The sequence below is a fragment of the Camelus bactrianus genome, chromosome 17, assembly GCF_048773025.1.
Source record: "Camelus bactrianus isolate YW-2024 breed Bactrian camel chromosome 17, ASM4877302v1, whole genome shotgun sequence".
Lineage (NCBI taxonomy): Eukaryota > Metazoa > Chordata > Mammalia > Artiodactyla > Camelidae > Camelus > Camelus bactrianus.
Window position 1 is genome coordinate 6837946 of NC_133555.1, and position 24214 is coordinate 6862159.

General features: G+C 39.2%; 1 protein-coding gene across 3 annotated transcripts in view; it reads left to right on the top strand.

The window, feature by feature from the left end:
- Window positions 1–5462: 5462 nt before the first annotated feature.
- Window positions 5463–24214, top strand: part of RAD18 (RAD18 E3 ubiquitin protein ligase) — a 100114-nt gene continuing 81362 nt past the window's right edge. For all 3 annotated transcript variants that reach the window (XM_010952976.3, XM_045515275.2, XM_045515276.2), the window contains exons 1-4: window positions 5463–5621; window positions 8186–8267; window positions 20466–20527; window positions 21597–21667. In XM_010952976.3, coding sequence (XP_010951278.1) covers window positions 5571–5621; window positions 8186–8267; window positions 20466–20527; window positions 21597–21667 — 266 coding nt within the window. In that variant the 5' untranslated portion in view covers window positions 5463–5570. The remainder of the gene's footprint in view (window positions 5622–8185; window positions 8268–20465; window positions 20528–21596; window positions 21668–24214) is intronic.

The window sequence follows — 24214 nt, forward strand, 5'->3', positions numbered from 1 at the left end:
AGTGAAAGGCTGATTAAATGCAAAGATGAAATAAATGAGGTGATTGCGTCTCTACATTTCTTCCTCGAAACTGTCCCACATCCAGCCTGATACTCTACTGCTCCCATGTGGCCATTTGTAAAGTGGCAGGCGGGATCTGTGGTTTCCTAATTTTAACTGAAAAATTTCAAACATACGGAAGAATACAGAGAATGGTACAATTAACCCATTATGTCTATCATCTAGACTTAACAATTATTTACATTTTTCCAAATTATCTTTATCTTTTTCAAGTTTCAAATAAATCAATGACATTATAATATTTTACCCCAAAATACATCAGCATCATTTCTAAAAATGACATTTTTCTACTTAATGACAATCCCATTATCACACCTAATAAAATTAATAATAATTCCCCATTGTAATGTAATACCTAATTTATGTTCAAATTTTACTGATTGTCTCCCCAACTATCTTTTAAAGTTTGGTTTGTTCAAATCAGGAGCCAAAAAAGGGTATGATGGGTTTACATCTTCTAAGTCATTTTTATTCTAAAACAGGGACATCGGTCATGACTTGTGAAGAACTCTGGCTCGTTTTCTGGTGGATTGCATTACGGTCTGGCCCTGTCTGATTGCTTCCTTGAGCCGTCAATTCCCTCGTGGCTGTCCTCCACGTATGATTGTGAGATAATAGAAAAAAATATATATATATATACATATATATGTGTGAGAGAGAGAGAGTCCACAGTAAACACGGGGCCCATGGTCCTTTTACCTCCTCTGACTGCTGCCACCCTGGTCCAGCTCTGTCACAGCCCTTGAGGGGTACTTTTAACTCTTTACCCACTAAAATCCTTTCTTCACCCAGCAGCTAGAAATGAAATATAAATAAAACTGTAGATGATTTGAAATCCTTTCAACATGTAAAGGAGCTTTTGGAAATGGAAATCAGATCGTGTCACTTCCCTGCCTAAAACCTTCCAAGGGCTCCCCCTTTGCTGATAGCAACACAACAACCCTGGCAACTGACCCTTACATGGCACTTGCTAATTAGGGGCCAGGTGCTGTTACAGGCACTTAATGTACAATAACTTATTTAATTCACACAACATCCTTATAAGGCAAATACTATTATTATCATCCCCATTTTACAGATGAGAAGACTGACACACAGAGAGGCTCAATAACTTGCCTGAGTTAACATGGATTAAAACTCAAACTCTCTAGCAAAGCCTGGCACGCTCCACTCCCAGGTCTTTGCGTGGCTCTGTCTTATCAGTTGGGTCTTAGCACAAGTGTCACCTTCCTAGAAAGGACTGCCCAGATCTTCCAGTTTGTAGAACCTCTCCACTCTCTATTACATCATCCTCTTGTTTTCACATCACTTCACATTTTATTCAATGATCTTGTCTATTATTTTGTTACATGCTCCCTTGTCTCTGTCCTGGCCCCATCCTCCCCCTCGGGTGTCAGCTTCTTAAGAGCAGGGACCACAACTCTTGTGTACCTGTGTATCCCAGTGCCCGGCACAGTTGGGTATCAGCTCAGTTAACACTTGCTAGAATCGAGGGAGGAAGGGAAGAAAGAAGGAATAAGGGCTGAGCTCCTTCAGTCTTCCCTCTCCCATGACTAGAATGAGGATGAGTCTTGGAGGAAGAATGGAGGACAGAGGAGAGCATGGAAGAGAAACCCCAGAAAGGAACTCGAGGGCCCAGAACCCCTCAAGGTGCAGCCAGATCAGGCCCCACACTCAGCTAGGAGAATGTTTCCCCAATTAGGCTTGTCACATTTAGCAAATAAAATGACATGATGCTCAGTTAAATTTGCATTTCAGATACATGGTGAATAATTTTTCAGTATAAGTATGCCACATGTAATTTTTAGGATATATTCCAAAATTGTTTACTGTTTATCTGAAATGCAACTTTACTGGGCATCCTGTGTTTTACCTGGTGGCCCTATCCCCAATCCTTACTTTGTACTAGTGCAACAGGAGATTCTACTGAGCACTGGCTGGCTTTTTTGGTACAGAACATTTTGTTTTTCTTCCTGAATAAGGAAGTACAATCCCTTTATTGATCTAACAGAAGGAGAATGTCCGCTGAAACAGAAGCCTGTTAGAGGAGATTGGTTCCTGGGGGTGGATAAATATCATGGGGCGGGCAAGACAGATGCCTTGTCTTGAGCCCAAAGTGGCTTTCAGAACCTGCCTGTGCCCTTGCTTGGACCTTCCTTCCTGGGCCTGGAGGTGGACTTGAGTGAGTGCTGTTGAAGAGGGCAGGAAGGGGAAAGCAGGAGGAGAAGATTTATGGGAATGTGGGCTTATTCTGGTGATTCACCCGTTCATTCAATTGTGCCAAGCAAAAACTCAGAGATGAATAGCACAAGGTCCTGCCCAGAGGCTCTCTAGAGATGGGGAGATGGATTTGGACCCCAGGACCAACAAGTAATGCCTGCTTAAAAATCGCTTTTCATAGTTGGATGAGAAGTGTCCATTTCTTTCCCTGTCTTCTCTCTCTCCCCTCCCTTCCCCATTCCTCCTCTCTCTCACCTCCCCTGCGCTTTGCCGCCTTAAACCTTGTAACCAACTAGTACTATAAAGGAACAATTACTGGAGCACTCAGGCCTAGGATCTGGTCTTGGTCTCATTTCCTTTGTCTTCCCAAGCCCACCCCACTCTCCCTACACCCAGAAATAGGCAATGCATCCAACACAACGTGGATGCAGTGCATCCAAGTTAGCCTGGAGTTCATTTGCATGCTCTTTTCTGATTGGCTGATACCTACTGCATCCCCTAACCTTCCGCCCCTCCCTGCCACTCCCCACCTCCCTGTTGTAGCCCCGCTAGGTCAGGCATCCTGGGATCCTCAGACCTCTGGCCTTGTCGGCTCAATTATTCCTCGATAAAGTGTCAATGGGTGATTCCTTCTGGTTTGGGGTTAAAAAAAAAATCTAGATTCAAGTCTGGACTTTGCCACTGACAAACTGTGTGATCTTGAATGAGTCCTTTTGCCTCTCTGAGACTCAGTTTCTACGTCTGTAAAATGAGAATAATTCTCATGATGCGGTCTTTATGAGAATATTCTGTAGTACTTAATATGGATGCTTATGCCAGACAGCGCAAGTCAAATCCTTCCTCTTACACTGACTAGCAGAATGCTCTAAACCAGTAGTTATCTGTTTATTTCCCTTTCCTCATTTGGTTAGAGTGAGTCTGAAAAAAGTCAGTATGTGTGAAAACATCTAGAACTGTGCTTGGCATACAAGTGCCTGATAAATGTCAGCTGTTATTGTAATGGATATTAAAGTCCTTTGTCCAAATGCTGTTAATGTTATTATTGCCCAGTAAATCTTTGGGCACAGAGAAAAACTGATTGCGTACATCTCTGGCTCAGGGGCCAGGAGTTCCTTACTAGGAGAGCCCAAAGGAGTGAAGCCTTAATCTCTCTGAGCCTCAGTGTCTTCGTCTGTAAAATGGCAATAACAGCCTCACTCTTGACTACTTCACAGGGAAGCTCTGGCTGGCTAATGGTAAGCACTTAAAATTTTTGTTGTTGTTGAACAAGTGAATGCACGGACCATGTGGGGCGGCGGCAGCAAGCTGCAGTGTTCTTCCCTGAGCAATATGACTGTGCTGACTTGCTGCACATGAGATCTGATGCAATGGAAGCCCACCTCAGGCAGTGATGAGTGCTGAGTTGAGCAGACATGCTGGATGGTGTGCTCGTCAGTGCTTCACATTTGGGTAATGGATATTCATACTCCGTTGGTGAAAGTATAAATGTATTGGTACAGCCATTTTGGAAAATCACATAGTGCTAGCTATCACAGTATTAAAAGAGCATACAAACTAACCCAGGAGCTCCATTAATAGAAAACCATCCCCCAGGAATCTTGGCTCAAGTGTGCCAAGATTTCTGTAGATAGTGTGTTCACTGCAACCCTTTGCATTACTGAAAAACTGGAAACAATCTAAATGGTCCTCAGTATGGGAGTAGATAAGTAAATTGTGGTTTATCTATATTATGGATTATGTAGCTATTAAAAAGAATGAGGTAAAATGGTGGTTGCCAGGGGCTGGGGGGAGGGGAAATGGGGAGATACTGTCTCATGGGTACATAGTTTCAGTTTTGCAAGATAAAAAACATTTTGTGCGTGGATGCTAGAGATGGTTCCACAACCGTGTGACTGTAATTAAGCCATTGAACTGTACACTTAGAAATAGTTAAAATGGTAAATTTTATGTTATGTCTATTTTATCACAATTAAAAATATTTTTTAAAAAGAAAAAAAAGAATGAGGTAATCTATATGTATTAACATTGTCGAGTAAAATAAATGCCCAGCCTAAAAGTTAAAAGTTATGTTTTATTTGGCGGGAGGACTCGAGCCGGGATGACAGCCTCTCAGATGGCTCTGAGGGACTGCTCCGAAGAGGTAGGGGAGGAGCTAGGATATATAGGAGCTTTACAACAAAGACCCGGTAGTTAGAACAATAAAAGATTACTTGTTATCTAAAGAGAATCAGGCATCTCAGGTTAAAGAATTTAGTGCTTTTCTATGTATGGGAGGAAGCAAACATTTGGGCTCACTAAATTCATTCCTTTCACAAGCACCTAGGTATCTAGGGCCAGTATCCTGTCCTTTCTTATTCTGAGTCTGCTCAGAGGGCACCATTGTGAGTGGCTGCAGAGGCTGGGCTGCAGGCCTGTCCCCACTGGGGGGTGGCGGCAGCCGCTGATGACTTGGTTTCAGCATTCTTTGTTTACTGATATGTTTGCAGTATTTTCACTCACATTGGAGTATTTTCGTTCACAACATGCAGAGGTCTCAGGATGTATGTAAGTAAACAAACAGAAAAACTCTGTTGACTGAGCTATGCATTTACTATAATTACATTTGTGGAAGAAAACTGTATCTATGTATCTTTACAGGAAATATCTGGAAGACTACACTCCAAAGGTAGGAAAAGGAATAACTTAAAAGTAAAATTTTTATTTGATAAAGGATCTCCTGTTTAAAGTACAGAGGCTCTATTTGTAGTCTGGTCAAAAACACCGTGTGACTCAAGGAAACTCTCTTCACTTTTCTGAGCCGAAGCGTCCTCTTGTGTAAACTAATACAGATCATGTTCACCTCTCAGTGTTGTAATGGGGTGAAATGAAATAATGGATATGAAAACCCCTGCTAAGATCTTGCAGGGACAGATCACTAATCAAGGAGGGCGGCCGAAAGGAGAAGGCATGAGTGTAGACCCTGAAAGGTTTGGCAAGGCCTGGATTTGGTTTGACTTTAGGCTTTTTCTAACATGCAACAGGTACTTGTCTATCAAAGGTCTGGTACAGAACTGTATGTGGGCTTTTTTAGCGCACACCTCCCTTAGCGAGAGGTGGAAGCCTGGCGCGTGCGCAATGAGAGCATCTTTGGCTATGTTCCGCCCACATACTACAACTCCCAGCAGGCTTCGCGCACGCGTCAGGCGCGTCGCGGACTGCTGACGTGTCTCAGTAGCGCGGGGAATTTCGAGTGGCAGTGGAGCGCGGGAGACCAGTGGGTAGCGGACCCCTTTGCCTCCTAAGGGGAGACCATGGACTCCCTAGTTGAGCCCCGGTGGCCTCCGGGCCTGGCAGTCATGAAGGTGAGTGCTTCAGGGAGGTTGGGGGCTTCTGGGCGTCCGCGGGAGGCGAGCCCCGCCTTGAGGAGGAGAAAGGACGCGGCGCCAGCGGCGAGCTGGCCCAGGGTACCGGGCTCTGGTCTGCCACTTGCTGACCGCGTGGCTCTGGGCCTCAGTTTCTCACCTTGGGAAGTGTCAGAGGCAGGCCTCGGTCCCTTAAGGTGAGCCGAGGCTGGTCGTCGTATAGAATGGGGTATTGTGCGGTTCAGCTACAATGCCAATAGTCTGGAGAGAAACAGTTATCTAAACCATGGAAACGACAGTGACAACGAATCCTTTCTTAAGGCTTACTACGTGCCAAGCATTATGCAGATTCTCCCAGTACTGCTCCCAGAAGTAGCTCTGTTTGGAGTTCTTTCTTATATTGAATAGAAATCAGACTCCAAATCAATGATTTGTAACCTAAGATCCATGGAAAGAATTTGGTACCTGAAATTATTGATACATTTTTTGTTTTTTTTGAGAAGAGAATCTAGTGTCTTCATTTATTTTTCAAAGGGATCTGTGACCCCAAAATCTTAAGAAACTTTGCTCCAGTATTCAGTCTTTCACCTGTTCTCTACTTCCCCCTTCCACTTTCTGTAAGTTAAGAAAATCCTGGGGCATCCACTGGACTGGAAATTTGCACAAGAATGTTACAGCTCTTTGGATGCAGTGTCACTTTCCACAGATATTGCTCAGCAGATCTGTCAGGACCGCTCCTCCCCCAGGAGAGGATGGTTACACAGAAGAAAACAAATAGACCAGGTGCCAGGGCTTGGCTCCCGGTCCTGACTCTGCTTTTAATCTATTTTCAACACAGTCCTCTAGCTTTTTGTGTCAATGGTAGCTTACCATCCCAAATAATGGAAGATTTGGGCATTTTAATGTATATTTCCCTGGTTTCACTGTAACAAAAATGTCTGTTTTTGACAGATTATAAATGTATTATGTGTATATAGTGGAAGAAAATTAAAATTTACAGTAAGATAAAGGAGAAAATGAAAGTTACCTAGCATCCTACCATCCAGAGAGAACTACTGTTGAATGTTTTCTCTTATTGTTCTTCAGTTTTTCCCGTGTGTGCTAACCCACACCCACAATGTGTACACGCATATAAATTTTGGGATTACTTTGGAGTCAACCTCTTGTGTTTGATCCAACCACTTTTAAGTTCTACAGGCTTCATCTATAAAATTGGCATATGATGCTGTAGACCTAAGATTGTTAAGGAGATTAAACTACGTAATTCTATTATGTATTATTTTTGTAGATTTGTTCTCTGATTTTTTTTAAAGTTTCCATTAAAACATGAACATTTTCCGATATATTGAAAGTTCTTTGAAAGCATTTTTTTTTAATGGAAACAGTATTTTATCATATGGACTATTACAGACATTAGTCTTTTTGTTTATATTTTTAGAATTTAGGTCATACACTGAGTTGGTTCAAAAAGCATGTGAAATAAAGAGTGAAAGTCTCCTTCCCAGCTTGTCCCTCAATTATCCAGTTTCCTGACCCCTTTGACCATGATTTGTTATGTTCTTGTGTTCAGATTTACATTCAGATTTATACATTTATGTATACACACAAGATAAGAATAGAATATATTCTTATTTCCTCCTCCCTTTTAAACAGAAGGTTGCAGACCGTTATGTTCTGTCTGTATTTTACTTTTTTCACTTATTTTGGCAGTCTTTGCATATTAGTACATGAGTGAGTGCCGTCTTTTCTCTCTCTTAAATATCTGCTCAGTATTCCTTGAATGAAATAACATTTTATTTTAAATGATTTAGAAGGTTTTAGATTGCGAGGTAGATCCTTTCCTGTGTGAGTTCCATTCCAGATTTATGCACAGCTGTTTGGCTTTCCAGATTGCCCACTTCTTCCCCTCCCTCTGCTGTCTCAGGTGCCAGCTCTTTCTAGGGCTTCCTCATCTGGCTCAACCCTGTACTAATGTGCAGTACCCTGCAGAAAGCACTGGACTGACCGCCAGTAGGGAGACAGGAAGTTTAGTCCTGGCTGGACTCATGACGACTACATGTACTTGCTCTAGATGAGTTTCCTCATGTGTGAAGTCAGAATTTTAACTAGGTAATTTCTGATGTTTGTCTTTAGTATTCTCTGATTTGGTTCTTAACCTTTGTGGTGAATGGCTGCTGGTACCTCTCACCCAGCAGTGACTGTAGGCCTGGGAATGGGGTCTAAGAGGAGGAGGCTCGGAGGAGGACTGGAAGCACATGGCAGGTAGAACAGGAAAAGAGTATCCTTTCTGTGAAGGGCTGGCAATGAGGAATGGGAATCTGTACAGTGTCGGCTTTATCTGTCTAAAGTGTTCTGGGTAACCTAAGATTTAAATAAATCATATGGGGGAAGTTTTTCTCTCCTCTGCAGTTTATGTGGACTTAGCTTTTGCGTTTGCATATTTGAGAAAGAAATATTAAATTATTATTTTTTTAGGGGATGGAAGGAGAAAGAGTGGCATTCTGTGACAGATGTTCCCATCTTGGTGGCTTTCTGATAGGTATATATGTATTTTTGCATTTCAGACAGTAGATGATTTGCTGCGGTGTGGAATTTGCTTTGAATATTTCAACATTGCAATGATGATTCCTCAGTGTTCACATAACTGTAAGTATGTAATGCAACTAAGAGTTAGAAAAATGTGATTTTTACACAATGTAGTGTTAATTTAACACCAAAGATGGGTACACATATTAATTTCTCATCTTTAGCTCCTCTGTCTTGAAGTTTTCGGATGGTCTTTCTCACAACCTCCCTCCTGAATATGAAATATTTTTTCACAGGGTTCGTGTATTTCCTACCACCTCCCTCTTGGGTATTTTTATGCCTTTTATGGGAATAAAGATTTTGCTCCCTGTATATGCTTTTGCCCAGCACTTTTAGATGTTAGACTTCAGAATTTTTGATTTTAACAGGGTAACAGATAGGTGGTTCAACCGGGCAGTCTTTGGCATTGTCCAGGTAGTATTTAGTGCATAGGGTGCACTTGTCTTTGTTTAGGATCTGGTCTTCCAGTTAACGGATTATCTAGGTTTGTGATCTTTGTTGTTTTCTATTTTTGAGTTGGTTTGTCTTGGAAAGTTTAAAAAGTTAAGCCTAAAAGATGGTTTTAGTGGATGGTAGTAGCTTTGGTGAAAAAAGTTTCCAAGGAGAAGACATAATAAAAGGATGGTGGTGGTAGCAACATGGGCGTTAGAGATATACTTGGGCTTGACTCTCAACTCCCCACTTACTAGGTGGATAAAGTTGCAAATGCCCAACATTCCTTCAAATGTGAAAAGTCTAATGAGTAGTTGCTGCCTTAGACGATGTTTGTTAGAATTAAATGTGCAGAGTCCAGTGTCTGGCATGTTATAAGCTCTTAATGTTAGTTTCCCTCTAGGCTACATTCATATTAACCAAGATTAAGTTTTGGGGATTATTTCTAAATATGTGTTAAAGTCATCTTTATTTAGGTATAATTTACATATAATAAAATGTAGCCATTTTAAGTGTGCAGTAAAGTGTACAAGTGTCAGTGAGTTTTGACAAATGTGTATATCATGTAACCACTGCAGGTAAGATATTGACCATTTCTGTCACCTGGTAGAGTTCTCCCCATCTCAGTCAGTATGGCCCCAGGGAGTTATATGTGGGTCTGTTTCTGGATTCTTTTCTATTCTATTGATCTATGTGTCTACCCTTGTGCCAGTACCACACTATCATTTTTAAAAAATATTTTATTTATTTATTATTGTATTATTTAATTATTTTATTTTGTGGGGGGAGTAATTAGGTTTATTTTGGAGGAGGTACTGGGATTGAGCCCAGGACCTCATGCATGCTAAGCACGCGCTCTACCACTTGAGCTGTACCCTCCTCCGCCACACACTATCTTAATTACTGTAGCCTTCTGGGAAATCTTGATGTCAAGCATTGTAACTACTCCAATTTTGTTTTTCTTTATCAAAGTTATCTTGGTTCTTTTAGGATCTCTGCATTTTATATGCATTTCCATATATGTTTTAGAATCAGATTGTCGATTTTGACAAAAAAAAAGGACTGCTGAGATGTTCATTGGGATTGCACTGAATCTAGAGATCAGTCTGAGGATAAGTGACGTCTTAACAGTGTTATCTTCAATATAAGAATATTGTCCTAAATTAGAAATAAATCCCAGAAAAGAGGCTTATCTTAAAGCAAAAAGACAGCTTTATTGTTTGTTGCAAACTGGGAATACACAGCCTTTGGCTGTAACCTAAAGTACCTTCGGGGCAGAGGGTGAAGCAAGTGAGGGAGTTTTAAAAACACAAACTGCAGAAGTCACAGTTGGAAGATTTGCAGAGGGGATTGGATGGCCCTAGCAGCCATTCACAAGTCCTCGCAGCTTGATGCGAGGCTGTCATTAGAGCTTTGCTTTGAGGGCTTTTCCAGGTAGGATCCTTAGTAGCATCAGATGTCATTTAGTTTTCTGATCCTGGTTTTTCTGAGAACACAGAGTACGTGACTGGAACCCCAGGTCTGTCATGACTGCCTGACTCCGTTTTATTTTGAGTCCCTGTTAGACACACTGGGCCCATTTCTTTGTTCCTAACACAGGAGATTCTTCTTTTTCACTTTCCCTGAGGGGACTTTATTTTATTTTTACAGAACTGTGGTGTGTGCCTCCATTCTTCAGCTTTTCTTTAGTTTCTCTCCACAGCATTGTTAGTTTTCAGTGCACAGGCCTTGCACACAGAAATACAATTTTTTGTATTGAATTTTTATCTTGTGATCTTGCTAAGCTCACTGTGTAATTCTGGCTAATTTTTTTACGTACATAATCGTGTCCTCTGCGAATAAGACAGTTTTGCTTCCTCCTTTCTAACTGCATGCCTCTTATTTCTAGTTGTTAGGCTAGCGGCTTTAGTAGAATGTTAAAAAGAAGTAGTGTAGGTGGATATCCTTTTTTTATTCCTAATTTCTTGGGGAAACCATTCAGCATTTCAAGTATGATGTTGGCTATAATTCTTATCATATTCTTGAAACATTTTCATAAATTTATCAGTTTGAGGCAGTTCCTCTCTGCTCTTAATAGCGGAGAGGTTTGTTTTAAAAATCGTGAATGGGTATTGAATTTTGTTAGGTTTGTTTTTTGCGTCTCTGGAGATGCTCACATGATTTACTTCCTTTATTTTATAATTTGGTTAATTACACTAATTTTTTTTAATTGAGGTACAGTCAATTATAATGTATTGATTCCTAGTATACAGCACAATGTCTCAGTCTTGCATATACATACATATATTCATTTTCATTTTTTTTCATTAAAGGATATTACAAGATACTGAGCATAGTTCCCTATGCTATACAAAAGAAACTTTTTTTTAATGTATTTATATATATAGTGGCTAACATTTGTAAATATCAAACTCCCAAATTTATCCCCTCCCACCCCCTTTTCCCAGTAACCATTAAATTGTTTACTAAGTCTGAGAGTCTTTCTGTTTTATAGGTGAGTTCATAGTGGCCTTTCTTTTTTTTTTTTAGATTTCACATGTGAATTGTATCATATGGTATTTTTCTTTCTCTTTCTGCCTTCACTTAGAATGACAATCTCTAGATCCATCCATGTTGTAGCAAATGGCATTATTTTATTCTTTTTTATGGCAGAGTAGTATTCCACTATATAAATATACCACAACTTCTTTATCCAGTCATCAGTTGATGGACATTTAGGTTGCTTCCATGTCTTGGCTATTGTATATAGTGCTGCTATGAACACTGTGGGGTACATGTAACTTTTCACATTAAAGTTCCCTCTGGATATATACCCAGAAGTGGGATTGCTGGATCATATGGCAAGTTTATTTTCAGTTTTTTGAGGAATCTCCATACTGTTTTCCATAATGGTTGCACCAGACTACATTCCCACCAGCAGTGTAGGAGGGTTTCCTTTTCTTCACAGCCTCTCCAGCATTTATCGTTTGTGAACATTTGAATGATGGCCGTTCTGACTGGTGTGAGGTGATACCTCATTGTAGTTTTGATTTGCATTTCTCTGAGAATTAGCAATATTGAGCATTTTTTTCATGTCTATGTCTTCATTGGAGAAATGCTTGTTTAGGTCTTCTGCCCATTTTTTGATTGGATTGTTAGGTTTTTTTGTTATTAAGTTGTATGAGCTGTTTATGTATTCTGGAAATTAAGCCATTGTCAGTCGTATCATTTGCAAATATTTTCTCCCCATTCCGTAGGTTGTCGTTTTGATTTGCTTATGGTTTCCTTTGCTGTGCAAAAGCTTATGAGTTTAACTAGGTCCCATTTTGTTTATTTTGCTCTTATTTCCTTTGCCTGGGTAGACTGCCCTAGGAGAACGTTGCCAAGATTTATGTTAGAGAATGTTTTGCCTATGTTTTCTTCTAAGAGATTTATCATGTCTTGTCTTATATTTAAGTCTTTAAACCATTTTGAGTTCATTTTTGTGTATGGAGTGAGGGAATGTTCTAACTTCATTGACTTACTTGCTGTTATCCAGTTTTCACACCACCATTTGCTGAAGAGACTGTCTTTTCTCCATTGTATAATCTTGCCTCCTTTGTCAGAGATTAATTGACCTTAGGTCTGTGGATTTATTTCTGGGTCTCTATTCTGTTCCATTGAGCCACATGTCTGTTTTGATGCCAGTACCATGCTGTTTTGATTACTGTCGCTCTGTAATATTGTCTGAAGTCTAGGAGGGTTATTCCTCCAGCTTCGTTCTTTTTCTTCAATAATGCTTTGGCAAGTCCGGCTCTTCTGTGATTCCATATAAATCCTGGGATCGTTTGTTCCAGGTCTGTAAAAAGTGTCCTGGGTGATTTGATAGGGATCACATTAAATCTGTAGATTGCCTTGGGCAATAAGGCCATTTTAACGATATTGATTCTTCCAATCCAAGAGCATGGGATATCTTTCCATTTCTCTAAGTCTTTTTTAATTTCCTTAATCAGTGTTTTGTAGTTCTCCATATACAAGTCTTTCACCTCTTTGGTCAGATTTATTCCTAAGTATTTTATTGTTTTGGGTGCAATTTTAAACGGGATTGTTTCTTTACTTTCTTTTTCTGTTGATTCATTATTAATGTAAAGAAATGCAACTGATTTTTGTACGTTAATCTTGTATCCTGCTACCTTGCTGAATTATTTTATTAGCTCTAGTAGTCTTTGTGTGGAGCTTTTAAGGCTTTCTATATATAGTATCATGTCATCTGTATATAGTGACACTTTACCTCTTCTTTTCCGATTTGGATCCCTTTTATTTCTTTTTGTTGCCTGATTGCTCTGGTTAGGACTTCCAAGACTATGCTGAATAGAAGTGGTGAGAGTGGGCAGCCTTGTCCCAGATTTTAATGGGAAGGTTTTCAATTTTTCATCATTGAGTACTATGCTCGCTGTAGGTTTGTCATAAATAGCTTTTATTATGTTGAGATATGTTCCCTCTATACCCACTTTGGTGAGATTGTTTATCATAAATAGGTGTTGAATTTTATCAGATGCTTTTTCTGCATCTATTGAGATGATCATGTGGTTTTTGTCCTTTCTTTTGTGGATGTGGTGTATCACATGGATTGATTTGTGTATGTTGAACCATCCTTGTGTCCCTGGGATGAATCCAACTTGATCATGGTGTATGATCTTTTTATGTGTTGTTGGATTGCTAATATTTTGTTGAGGATTTTTGCATCTGTTAATCAGTGATAATGGTCTGTGATTTTCTTTTTTGGTAGCGTCTTTGCCTGGTTTTGGTATCAGGGTGATGGTGTCTTCATAGAATGAGTCTGGGAGTACTCCCTCCTTTTCAGTCTTTTGAAAGAGTTTGAGAAGGGCTGGTATGAGTTCTTCTTTGTATGTTTGGGAGAATTCTCCAATGAAGCCATCTGGTCCTGTACTTTTGTTTGCAGGGAGATTTTTTATTGCTAAGTCTACTTCATTTCTAGTGATTGGTCTCTTCAAGCTGTGTGCTTGTCATATATGGCTTTTATTATGTTGAGGTACTTTCCTTTTAACTTTGTTGAGTGGTTTTTTTTTTTATCATGAAAGGGTGTTGAGTTTTGTCAGATGCTTTTTTTGCATCTTTTGTGAGATGATCGTTTGATTTTTATCCTTGTTCTGTTAATATGGTGTGTCACATTGATTTCTTTTTCTTTCTTTTTTTTTTTTATTTTTATGTTGACCTATGCTTGCATCCCAGGGATAAATCCCACTTAGTCATGGTGATGTTGCTTTTAATGTGTGGTTGAATTCAGTTTGCTACTATTTCATCAGGGATGAAATTTTTTAGATAATTTTTCATCAGGGATATTGGCCTGTAGTTTTCTTGTAGTGTCTTTGGCTTTGATATCAGAATAATACTGGCCTTATAAAATAAGTTTGGAAGTGTTTCCTTCTCTTCAATTTTTATGAAGAGTTAGAAGAGGATTGGTGTTAATTCCTTTAATGTTTGGTAGAATTCTCTGGTGAAGCCATCTGGTCCTGGACTTCTCTTTGTTGATGGGTTTTTGATTACTGATTCATTCTACACTCTAGTTACAAGTCAGTTCATGGTTTTTATTTATTTATGATTCAGTCTTGGTAGGTTCGATTTGTTGGCATATATTGTTTACACTAGTCTCTTTTAACTCCTTATTTCTGTGGCATCTGTTGTGATGTCTCCTCTTTCATTTCTTATTTTATTTACTTGAGTCTTCTCTCTTTTCCTTAGTCTGGTTAAGTGTTTGTCAGTTTTGTTGATCTTTTCAAGAAACAACTCTTAATTTCATTGATTTTTTTTTCTATTCTCTGTTCATTTATTTCTGCTCTAATCTATACAGTTTCCTTTCTTCTGCTAACTTCGGGCTTTGTTCTTTTTCTGGTTCCTTGAGGTGTAGAGTTAGAGTCTTTATTTGGAAACTTTCTTCTTTTAATGTTGTCATTTATTGCTTAAACTTCCCTTTAACATTTTGTATAAGGCAGGCCTAGTTGTGAAGAACTCCCTCAGCTTTAGTTTATCTGGGAAAGTCTTATTTCTCCTTCATTTTGGAAGGACAGTTTTGGTGGATATAGGATTTTTGGTTGGCAGGTTTTTTTTTTTTTTTTTCTTTCAGCACTTTGAATATATCTTCTTCCTCCCTCTTGCCTGAGAGATTTCTGCTAAGAAATTCACTGATAGTCTAATGGGAGCCTCCTTGTATGTGATGAGTCAGTTTTCTCTTGCTGCTTTTAAAATTCTTTCTTTGCCTTTGACTTTTGACAATATGATTATAATATGACTTGGTGAGTTCTTTGGGTTCATCATTTTTGTGATCTATTGGGCTTTGAATCTGGATTTCCATTTCATCTCCCAGATTTGGGAAATTTGAGGCCATTATTTTTTGAAACAAACTTTCTGCCTGTTTCTGTGTTCTCCTTTTGGGACTCTCATAATATGTATAGTGGCCCTTTTGATGGTGTCCTGAAAGTCCCTTAGGCTTTCTTTGTTTCCTTTCTTTTTCCTTTTTGCTATTTTGAATGAATAATTTCGAATGACTTGTCTTCAAGTGCATTGATTCTTCTGCTTGATCAAATCCGCTGCTGAGGTCTTCTAGTATATTTTTCAAGTCAGTTACAGGCATTCCCTGCTTTTCAAAAGTTTGTTTTATGCCACTTCCCATTTGTGAAAGACCTACGATAGGGCTTGGTTCCATTAACCAAAAGAAATCTGAAGAGGATTTTCACTTTTAACCAAAAAAAAAAAAAAAAAAAAAAAAGGAGAGAAAGAAAAAAGTGAAAATAGCATTCAGCGTTTGTTTTGCAGTATTAGAGTTGGTGTGCACCCTGAGCAGCGAGAGTGGCTCCACCAAGCTCCTTCCCTGGCAGCTACTGAGCATCTCAGCATCAAGCTGCCATCGCTTGTCTGTGAGCATCTTTACTTTATCTTGGTTTATGTTGTGTATCTGTTAGCAAAGTGTTTCTTCAGGTAATTTCTTTTCACTTTATGCCATTTCAGCTTAGGAAAGGTTTCACAGGAGCATTCAACTTTCAGATGGTGGGGGCAATCTGTATTATATGCTTTAGCTCCAAAATTTCTGTTTGGTTCTTTTTTATGTTTCCTGTCTCTTAATTAATATTTTCATTTTGTTTATGCATTATTTTCCTTAGTTCATTAACCATCTTTATGATGGTTATTTAAAAAATTTTATCAGGTAATTCTTATACATCTGTTTTTTTAGGATTAGTTTCTGGAGATTCATTTTGTTCCTTTGCTTTGGCCATGTTTCCCTGTATGTTCGTGTGCTTTGTTGCTCTGTATTGGGATCTGTGCATTTGAAAAAAAAAAAAAAATCACCTTTCACAGGCTTTACAGACAAGCTTCATATAGGGAAAGCCAGATGTTCCTGCAGCCAGATTCACCAGCCAGCCCAGCTAGAGATTCTGGGTGCCTGTTAAACCTTTTCTGTGGATGTATCTTCTTTGGGCTTGTAAGTGTAAATTCCCAGTTAGAGATGTTTTGCTGGTTTCTTTTTTCATTGGTTTATAGTCTTCTGCTGCATCTTATATCTGTGGTACTGCAGAGCCTCTGGGACTGTAGCAAACTGCCCAGCTCTTTTCTGTTCCCAGTGACCCCCAGGCACTAGAGTATGGCAGGTCCCATCAGCACTCTGAGTCAGGCAAGGTAGAAGCAGTCGCTCAGGAAGCCCCTTGAAATGGCGAAATGATGGTTGCAGTCCTCTCCCTTGTCTTTCTCCCCAAAGGAGAAGCCACTGAGCTGTATTGGCCTCCATCTGCTGTACTGTGGGTCCTCTGGAGCAGCGGCAGCAGCAAACTGTCCAGTTTTTTTTTGTTCTCATTAGTCTCCAGGTATCTAGAGGATGACAGGTCTCTTTAGCACAGTGAGTTGGGTGAGACAGAAACCAGTCTCTCAGGCAGCCTCCTGAAAATCTGAAGTGTTGGGTGCATGTTCTTCCCTGGAGAGAAGCTGAGAGGTGGGAATTTCTCCTGCTCACGCCCAGGGGAGGAGTCGTGGTGACTGAGTGGGCACTAGACCAAACCATCGCCTTTGTTCTCCACAACCCCGACCTGGTGCCCTTTCTTGTCAGTGCTTAGGTTCAGGCATGATGGAAACCAGTCCCTTGGGCAGATCCCTGAAGGCTCGGAACATTTCATATGTGTTTAAGTCGTCTCTATCCCTCCCCTGGGAAAAGCTGGGAGTTGGGAATTCTTTCTGAACATGTGGTGCTGAGCCAGGGGGAAGGACTCTGGCAATCGAGGGCCATAAATTTTCTACTGGCTTTGATGTGGCTGGTTTTGTGCTTGCCCTGGGGTACAGGAGCATCTTAACTAGTATCAGAATTTCTGACAAAGGGGACTGGTGCATGTTTGCTGCTGATTTGTGTTTCCGTGGGAAAAGCAGGATCTGGCTTCCTATTCTGCCATCTTGCTGACAGCACCCACTCTCTATGGCTGATTTCCTCCTGTACTAAGATGATGTTCTGGGATAGCTACTGAATTCCTGTGCATTTAGTGAGTTTCCTCCAAACTGGCTGCTAGAAATTTTATGAACTCTTGGCCCTATGTTACCTCTCCAGGCTTGTTATTGTTTTTTTCCCTGGAAGTTGTTCTTTGGTCTCATGGGTTTTCACCCTGTGTATGTGCAGATTTACAGTCAGTCGTAGAATAGAGTGGATCTGTCATCATATTTCTGGAGGTCTCTCTATATACAGCTTTTTCTTTTTGGCACTCTGCCCTCCAAATTCTAGCTACCTGGATTGCCGTGAACTCTGATCTTTTTTCTTCAACTAGCAAGACTGACGGGCCTTTGGCTCTCCTTCCTGCACTGTGGTCAAGAAATTGCCTCCAGGCAGATATCTTGGGCTGTGGGGTAACTCCTCTCATTTCTACAATTGTCCAAGGTCTGAAAATAGTTGTTTCATATTTTCCACCAGTATTTTAGTTGTTTATGGAAGTAGGTTAATTCTGGATCTTGGTTACCTTCTCGTGGACTGAGATGGAAGTCTATTCTGTAGATTTTAATTATGTCATTTTAGAGAGGAAAGACTTTTTATGAATTCAGTGAACTCTGCTTAGCTGAAATATTAGCCTTTACTTCCATTCTTCTTCTTCTTCTCTTTTTTTTTTTTTGTTTTTTTTTGTTGCTTGTTTCTTTGTCACATACACTTGTCATTCTTTACCTAAGAGGAAGTCAGTGGGGAGTACTTCCAATGATGATAATGTATTTTATAAGCACATATTTTTCATATTATACCTGTCAGTATTCAGTAGGCTTTTTCTGCTAATCACCAGTATAGGTTCCCTCCAGACTAAAAGTTGCTCTGAGTCTGTAGTTATTCTAATGGCACAAAAGCCCCCAGAGCTTAGTAGGAGCCAGATCTAGCCGTCACGGTCTGCTCTTGTCCTGGATTGACTAGAATTGCTGCCCCAGAATCCTGGCTGCTTTGCTGCTTCTTAAACATTTCAGGACTTGTCATTTTAAATCTCTTTATTCTGTTTTGCTCTGTTTAGCTTTTGGAATATAGGTAACGAGCACTACGTTTGCAGATCTGCTGCTATTAAGATTTGAGTGAGGTGCAGTGGCAGAATGTAGGGGAATTAAATTGATCCAAATTCATGCTACAGAATTACCCCAAAGCGGGGAGAGGGCATGGACTTAAACTGCAATTCATAAAACACCACTGAGAAATGTTCTCACTAATAGATTGATCTGCTCCAGTGCCAGTTTACTTTGCACTTGCACAGTTCTTCTGACTTCATAATGGAAGATGCTCAGAATACTTGCTCCAGATGAAATCATTGGCTCTTAGGCTCTGTTAAATTACTGCTCCATTAAAGATGGACCAGCAGTCATTTTTCATTTCCTTTTGTGTATTTTGACTCACAAAATTAATTGAGGCTTGTGTTGGAATAAAAAGCAATCTAATTTTATTTAAAAAAAGAAGTGAAATGTGCAACGTTCCATTTACTGACCTTTGCAAAATTAAGAGGCAATGTAAGCGTCTTTCAGGCAGATAATCAGTGTTATTCTGCTGTTGCATTCTTGCGAGGCAGCACTGTGAAACAAGACTGGGGAGAAAGGAGAGAGCTGTGCGTACAGAAGGGGCATGCAGTTACGCAGAGCTGCCCTTGGGGAGGTGCTGGAGTGCTCATTGTCAGTTGCAGGGATGTTATTCTCTAATCAGCTAACTGATCACTTAGCACTAGAACTAGGGGCAGAGGCCAGCTTTCTCAGCTTTCCAGCATCTTCTGTTCCTTTCAAACTTGGGACTAGATTTTCTTGTTTTAATTGGACACCTCAGAATTATCTTTGAAATGGTTCATTTTCTCATGAAGTCCTTAAGATCATGTGCAAAATGGATTGGCTTAACTTTTAGAAATGTGCTGTTTATTTTTACTGTTAGGTTGCTAGCCCCTATTGATACATGAAAGCCAGCAGATGTCTGTATCCTGTTTGAGATGAGAAATGCCTCCTTCTCCAGGCTTGGATGTTTCTGTGAAGCGACCCTTTAGTTCATTGTTTTCTTCATCCCTCCCCGACCCCACATACATGGCCTATAGTTGGGCTTTCGGGTGGAAAAACAAACTTCATGGGAAATTTAAATTAAGTCACCTAGGAATACATGGTTCAGAGCTCTTCCTTCAACTGCTCTACTTTGACTAGAATATCATGGTTGCTCACTAGAGAATAAATTATGCTGGTTTGCAGTTCACCAGGGCATATTTGGTAGTAGACTGGTAGGTTGAACTTAAGCCAAGGGCTTGGTCTACTTTGGACTAGTGTGTAGTTCTCCATAGTTCAAAACAAAACATACATAAGATTATGCAGAAGAGAAATCAGTAGCCTATTGTTAGATAAAGTGATGACTGGAAGCCCCCTTTGTTCATCTCTGCCTCCCCAAAGAACTTCACTTGTTGCCTGATTTATCTTCTTCATAATGTGCAATGTTCCATTTACTGACCTTTGCGAAATTCATTTCATTCTTTCGTTTTTCTTGATGCTCCACTGAGGCGGGCATGACTTGTTCACTTCCAGGTTGTCTGTACCTGAATCTCAGTCTCCTCCTCCTTAGCTAAACTGAATCCTTTTAAGGAGACCTTCACTAAGCTGAATTTGTGCTAATAGCAAATTAGCTACCAGTAAGGTACCATTCTATTAGTCACGTCTGTTTTTCCCTTTGGAAGATCTTTTTACACTCCCTTGGGTGTGAAGCATTTAGTTCATGCCAGTTTCCTGCTTAAATTGTTAAGGCTTCATCATTGCCTTTAATACACCGAATTGTACTGTAATTCCTCACTGCTTTGTTAGCTCCTTGAGGTCAAGAGCCTTCCCTCATATATTGGTCTTTTCTTAGTGCTTGACACAAAGCACTTGTTAAATGTGGGATGATGGACATCATTTACAGAGTTAGGATATGAAAATCTCTAGTTTGGTAATCTGGGTGTGTATTATTTCTTCATATGTGTATATATCTTCACAATTTCTGTTTTAGAACATTAGGGAGTGAAGACATCTGACGTGTATATATAATAGCCATCCTAGGTCTGACATTATGATTGCTTCATTTTACAGATGGAGGATACAGAGAGCAGGGCATGTTGCTTGTGGAGCTGTGATATGCTAGGGACTCATCGTTACTAGTATTATTTGATATGTTTCCCTTTCCTAAAAGTGCTATTTAGTCACATTTGCAAACATGTATTGGTAGAGTAGAGGTACTAGAGATTTTAGATTATATGGAAATACTCCAAGGCTTGGGCCAGATTATGTTAGAAGTCAAGTCCCAATATTATTAATACAGCTTAACTCATTTATTATGTTGCATTTCTGTTTTTGCAGACTGCTCTCTTTGTATAAGAAAATTTCTGTCCTATAAAACCCAATGTCCAACTTGTTGCGTGGTGAGTTTTTCTTTCCTGTTTTTCCTTTTAAGCTTACTGATTGGTACAAATTTTTCTCCTTCATGTGTACACAAAAGCTCATAGGAAGATGTGTAATTATTGAATTAAACTATATCAAAGGCATAACTTCTAAGATACATACATGGAAAACTGAGCCTTGTTCAACTTTTCATTAAGATTTCTGAAAACCTAAATGGATTTTAGGAAGTAAAAACTAATTTTAAGAGCAGGATGGAGCACACTTTAAATCTTATGAACTGTGTTTTTATGGCTCCTCATTTTTTATAATTTGTCACCTTGGGTAGAAAATCTGATGGTAGGATTATTTATTTGCAAAGGATTGATATTTAAGTATTTGTGCAGAAGGCAAAGATTCAGTTTAACTGGCCCCTTACCTCTTTCCCAAAACAGACATTCAGGGAAAACACCAGGAAGTTTGCTACAGCTTCTGAAGCATTTCATGTAGTAGAAATAGGTGAAAAGGTAGGTAAAACATAAGAAGGTAGGAAAGTAAACATAAGAAGAAAAAGACAGTAAGGTCTGATAGGAAGGACACTGGGGCTAATTAAAGGGTTTCGCTTCTAGTTTGGTGCCTCTTGTTGGTACATGGTGTCAGGATGTCATTGAACTTGTTTGGCTCCCGAGTCTACGGTCTTTACAACTAGGTACATTGCTGTCTTTTTTAAACACCTAGTACCTCTCCCAGTGTTTTCACTTAAAAGAGCATCTTTGTTCTGCTTTTCAGGAGAAATTTTTGGAAAAGCTGAGTGCTGACATTTTGAAGAAGAGCATTCTTGCTCATATTAGGTTTTATCTTAGTACAGTGTACATATGTTTTTACCAGATGCTTTAGAGAGCATTTATCAGACTTCCAGTCAACAGATAATGATTAACTATTTTAAAATTCCACGTTAGTATGAGATAAATGAACTTTTATCTTGAGGCTTTCCTGGAAGACTTAGTGGGATGGGGAGTCTCAGGAGGATGGTACACATGCTTTCAAAAACAAGATTATGACAGGTTAATTATTGTTTCTGACCTTTTTCCATCTGTTGTTTTTCTTTTCTAGACAGTCACAGAGCCGGACCTGAAAAATAACCGTATATTAGATGAACTGGTAAAAAGCTTGAATTTTGCACGGTATGATTTAATTTTGTGACTAATCCCTAACTGCTTTTGCCTTTTATATGTGTGCCCCCTCTACTCTGTGCACTTTTGGGGATTAGGGAATGCAGGGTTGCGTATTTGGGGGTAAAAGAAGGGATATGACAATGGTCATTAATCACACATGGAATAACATCATTGTAATAGGGCTTTGTTCCCTTGCTTAACAGAAAGTCTCTGGTTATGAAAAGAAGAGTTAAAATGCAGATTTGGGTACTTACATACTTTTGGTATTTCAGAGATATTTCAACTTTGTCTTTTATTTTTTCCACCCCAACATTCGAATCAACCATTTTCCCAAGGACTCCTGGTTCCTTTTATTGGAGAGTGGCATTTAGAAGTCAGGATCTGGAGCTGGGTATGCTCATTGTTACTGGGGTGTCATTGCTTCCAAGCTCTCTCGGTGGACAGAGCTGGGTAACACATGCATGTATACATAGATGTACTAACCCGTGTATACACACATCTAGCTATGATGGTTTCTGTGTCTGTTATGTGTTAAACCATTAATTCTTAATCTGATTTGCTCAGCATGGGTAAAATGATGTCCTGTGAAATATGTAATTACTGGTGCTTTATAAAGTGTAGTTTTACTTCTTAACTGTCAAATGCATGATGGTGATAGTGAATGGTCACCCAAAGGGATATAAAATGGCATATTTTACCAAACAATATCTTGAATTATTTTTAGTTTTAATCATGCAAGCTAAGCAGGAGTGTTTGTTAGGAACATACTGTGTTTAGTTAACGGTTAGGTGCCCACATACTTCAGTACATCACTTCCAAGCTTGTTGGGACATTCTTGGAGGTTAATTACATTGTTTCTAAAAACAAAAAGAGATTTCTTCCAGTAGAATTGCACATTTATTCATTGATTTGCATCGTAAAAATGATCAAATTTAGAACTCTAAGCTCACCTAGTATGATATGCTAGAAATTGGCTGGTTAGTTATTTCCCTAAGCAAAGTTATAAGAAGATACTTTCCTAGATAAAGACACTGAGATTCTCTGATTCTCATAATTAAAGGGATTGCTTTTCTTATTTTAAAGTCCTTCACCAGTTAGATTTTGAAGTCTGTGAGGAAAGATGGAGCCATGTCTTTAGAGAGGAATTGATTGGCTGTTTGCTTTTCTCTGAGACAGTAAAATTGTATCTCAAGACTTATTTTTTCCTCAGCTGGCACTGGAAGTATATCAACCTTCCTGCTCGGAAAAAGGGAATGCTACAAAGAACAGCATCTGTTTGTTGAAGAAAAGTGATCAGTATCTTTGGGTTTACAGACCTTTTGGTAACTTAAAGGGAGGCCTTGGAACGATTGTGCTCTCCCCTTCTCCCTCCCTCCCTGACGAAATAGGCTAGTCATGTGTTCATTACAGTGGGTGTGATGGGGTAGGAGGCATTCTTTGTAGATCTGGGGTGGATTTTATCATTTTCTTCTCCCTCTGTTTACCTTTTTGGAATTGCCACATGGTGAACATTTCTTGGACAATTGTCATGTCTAAAGTGCTGTGATACTTCATTTGCAAAATTATTAGGGATAAAGTTCAAGCTAATCAGTTTCATTACTTCTTTGAAATCTGATTTAAGACCAGTGAGAGAGGAAGTTTAATTTTATGAGCAAAATGTAAGCTATTTGTATTGTTTATTTCTAGTCTTTCCCATCTGTCATTGCCATTTTATGATTTATGATTTTTAAAATTTTAATTTTCTAAACTGAATAATAAAAGGGTATTGGAAATAATTCCAGAGGTTTTCAGAAACAAGGCTGACATGCAGAGCTTACATTTTCTTCTGTATTTGCCTTTTATTTTCAAGGAACAAGTTTTTTTTTTTCCGTGACTCGACTTTATTTAAAATAAAGAAACGAAGAAACTGTTGTATTTAATAAAATTTAATTAGAATACTTTTATCTAAAAGTAGACCTCATTCTTGATCTAAGTAAGAAAATGCTGTTTCCGTATTTGTGTATAGCAGCCAGTCTACATGTTTGTCATTATTTTTACAAGTTGAGAGTATAGAGCATCATTTACTGCTTTGGTTTCTCCACCGGCAAGATAAGAATTTTCCTTGGGTACTTAATCCAAGTTTAAGAATTTAAACATTTTAGATGATAATCATAATAAAAAATTCCCTTAGCATCTTACAAGGATATGTAGAATATAATTTCAGCTTTACTTGTGGTATAGTTTAGAGCATGCTAGGTTGGATTCAGGCAGAACTATGTTCCAGTCCTGACCCTACTAGTTCTGATATGGGTGTAATCAAGGTGTTCATTGTCTTTGGCCTGTGTTCCACAACTGAAAAGTAGAAATAATACTGTTGACACTTTGAGGAATTGTTATCAGGATTAGAAATGAAGAGTTATATTAAAAGATACCCAGAATAGTACCTGGAACAAAGGAACCTAAGAAAAGTTTCCTGTCATTACTATCATATATTTTATCTGTATTTGTATGTTGCCCTGTTCTATTTGTGCATGTCTTAAGATGCTAATAAGAATTTGTGCTTTGGTGGGCCTCTGC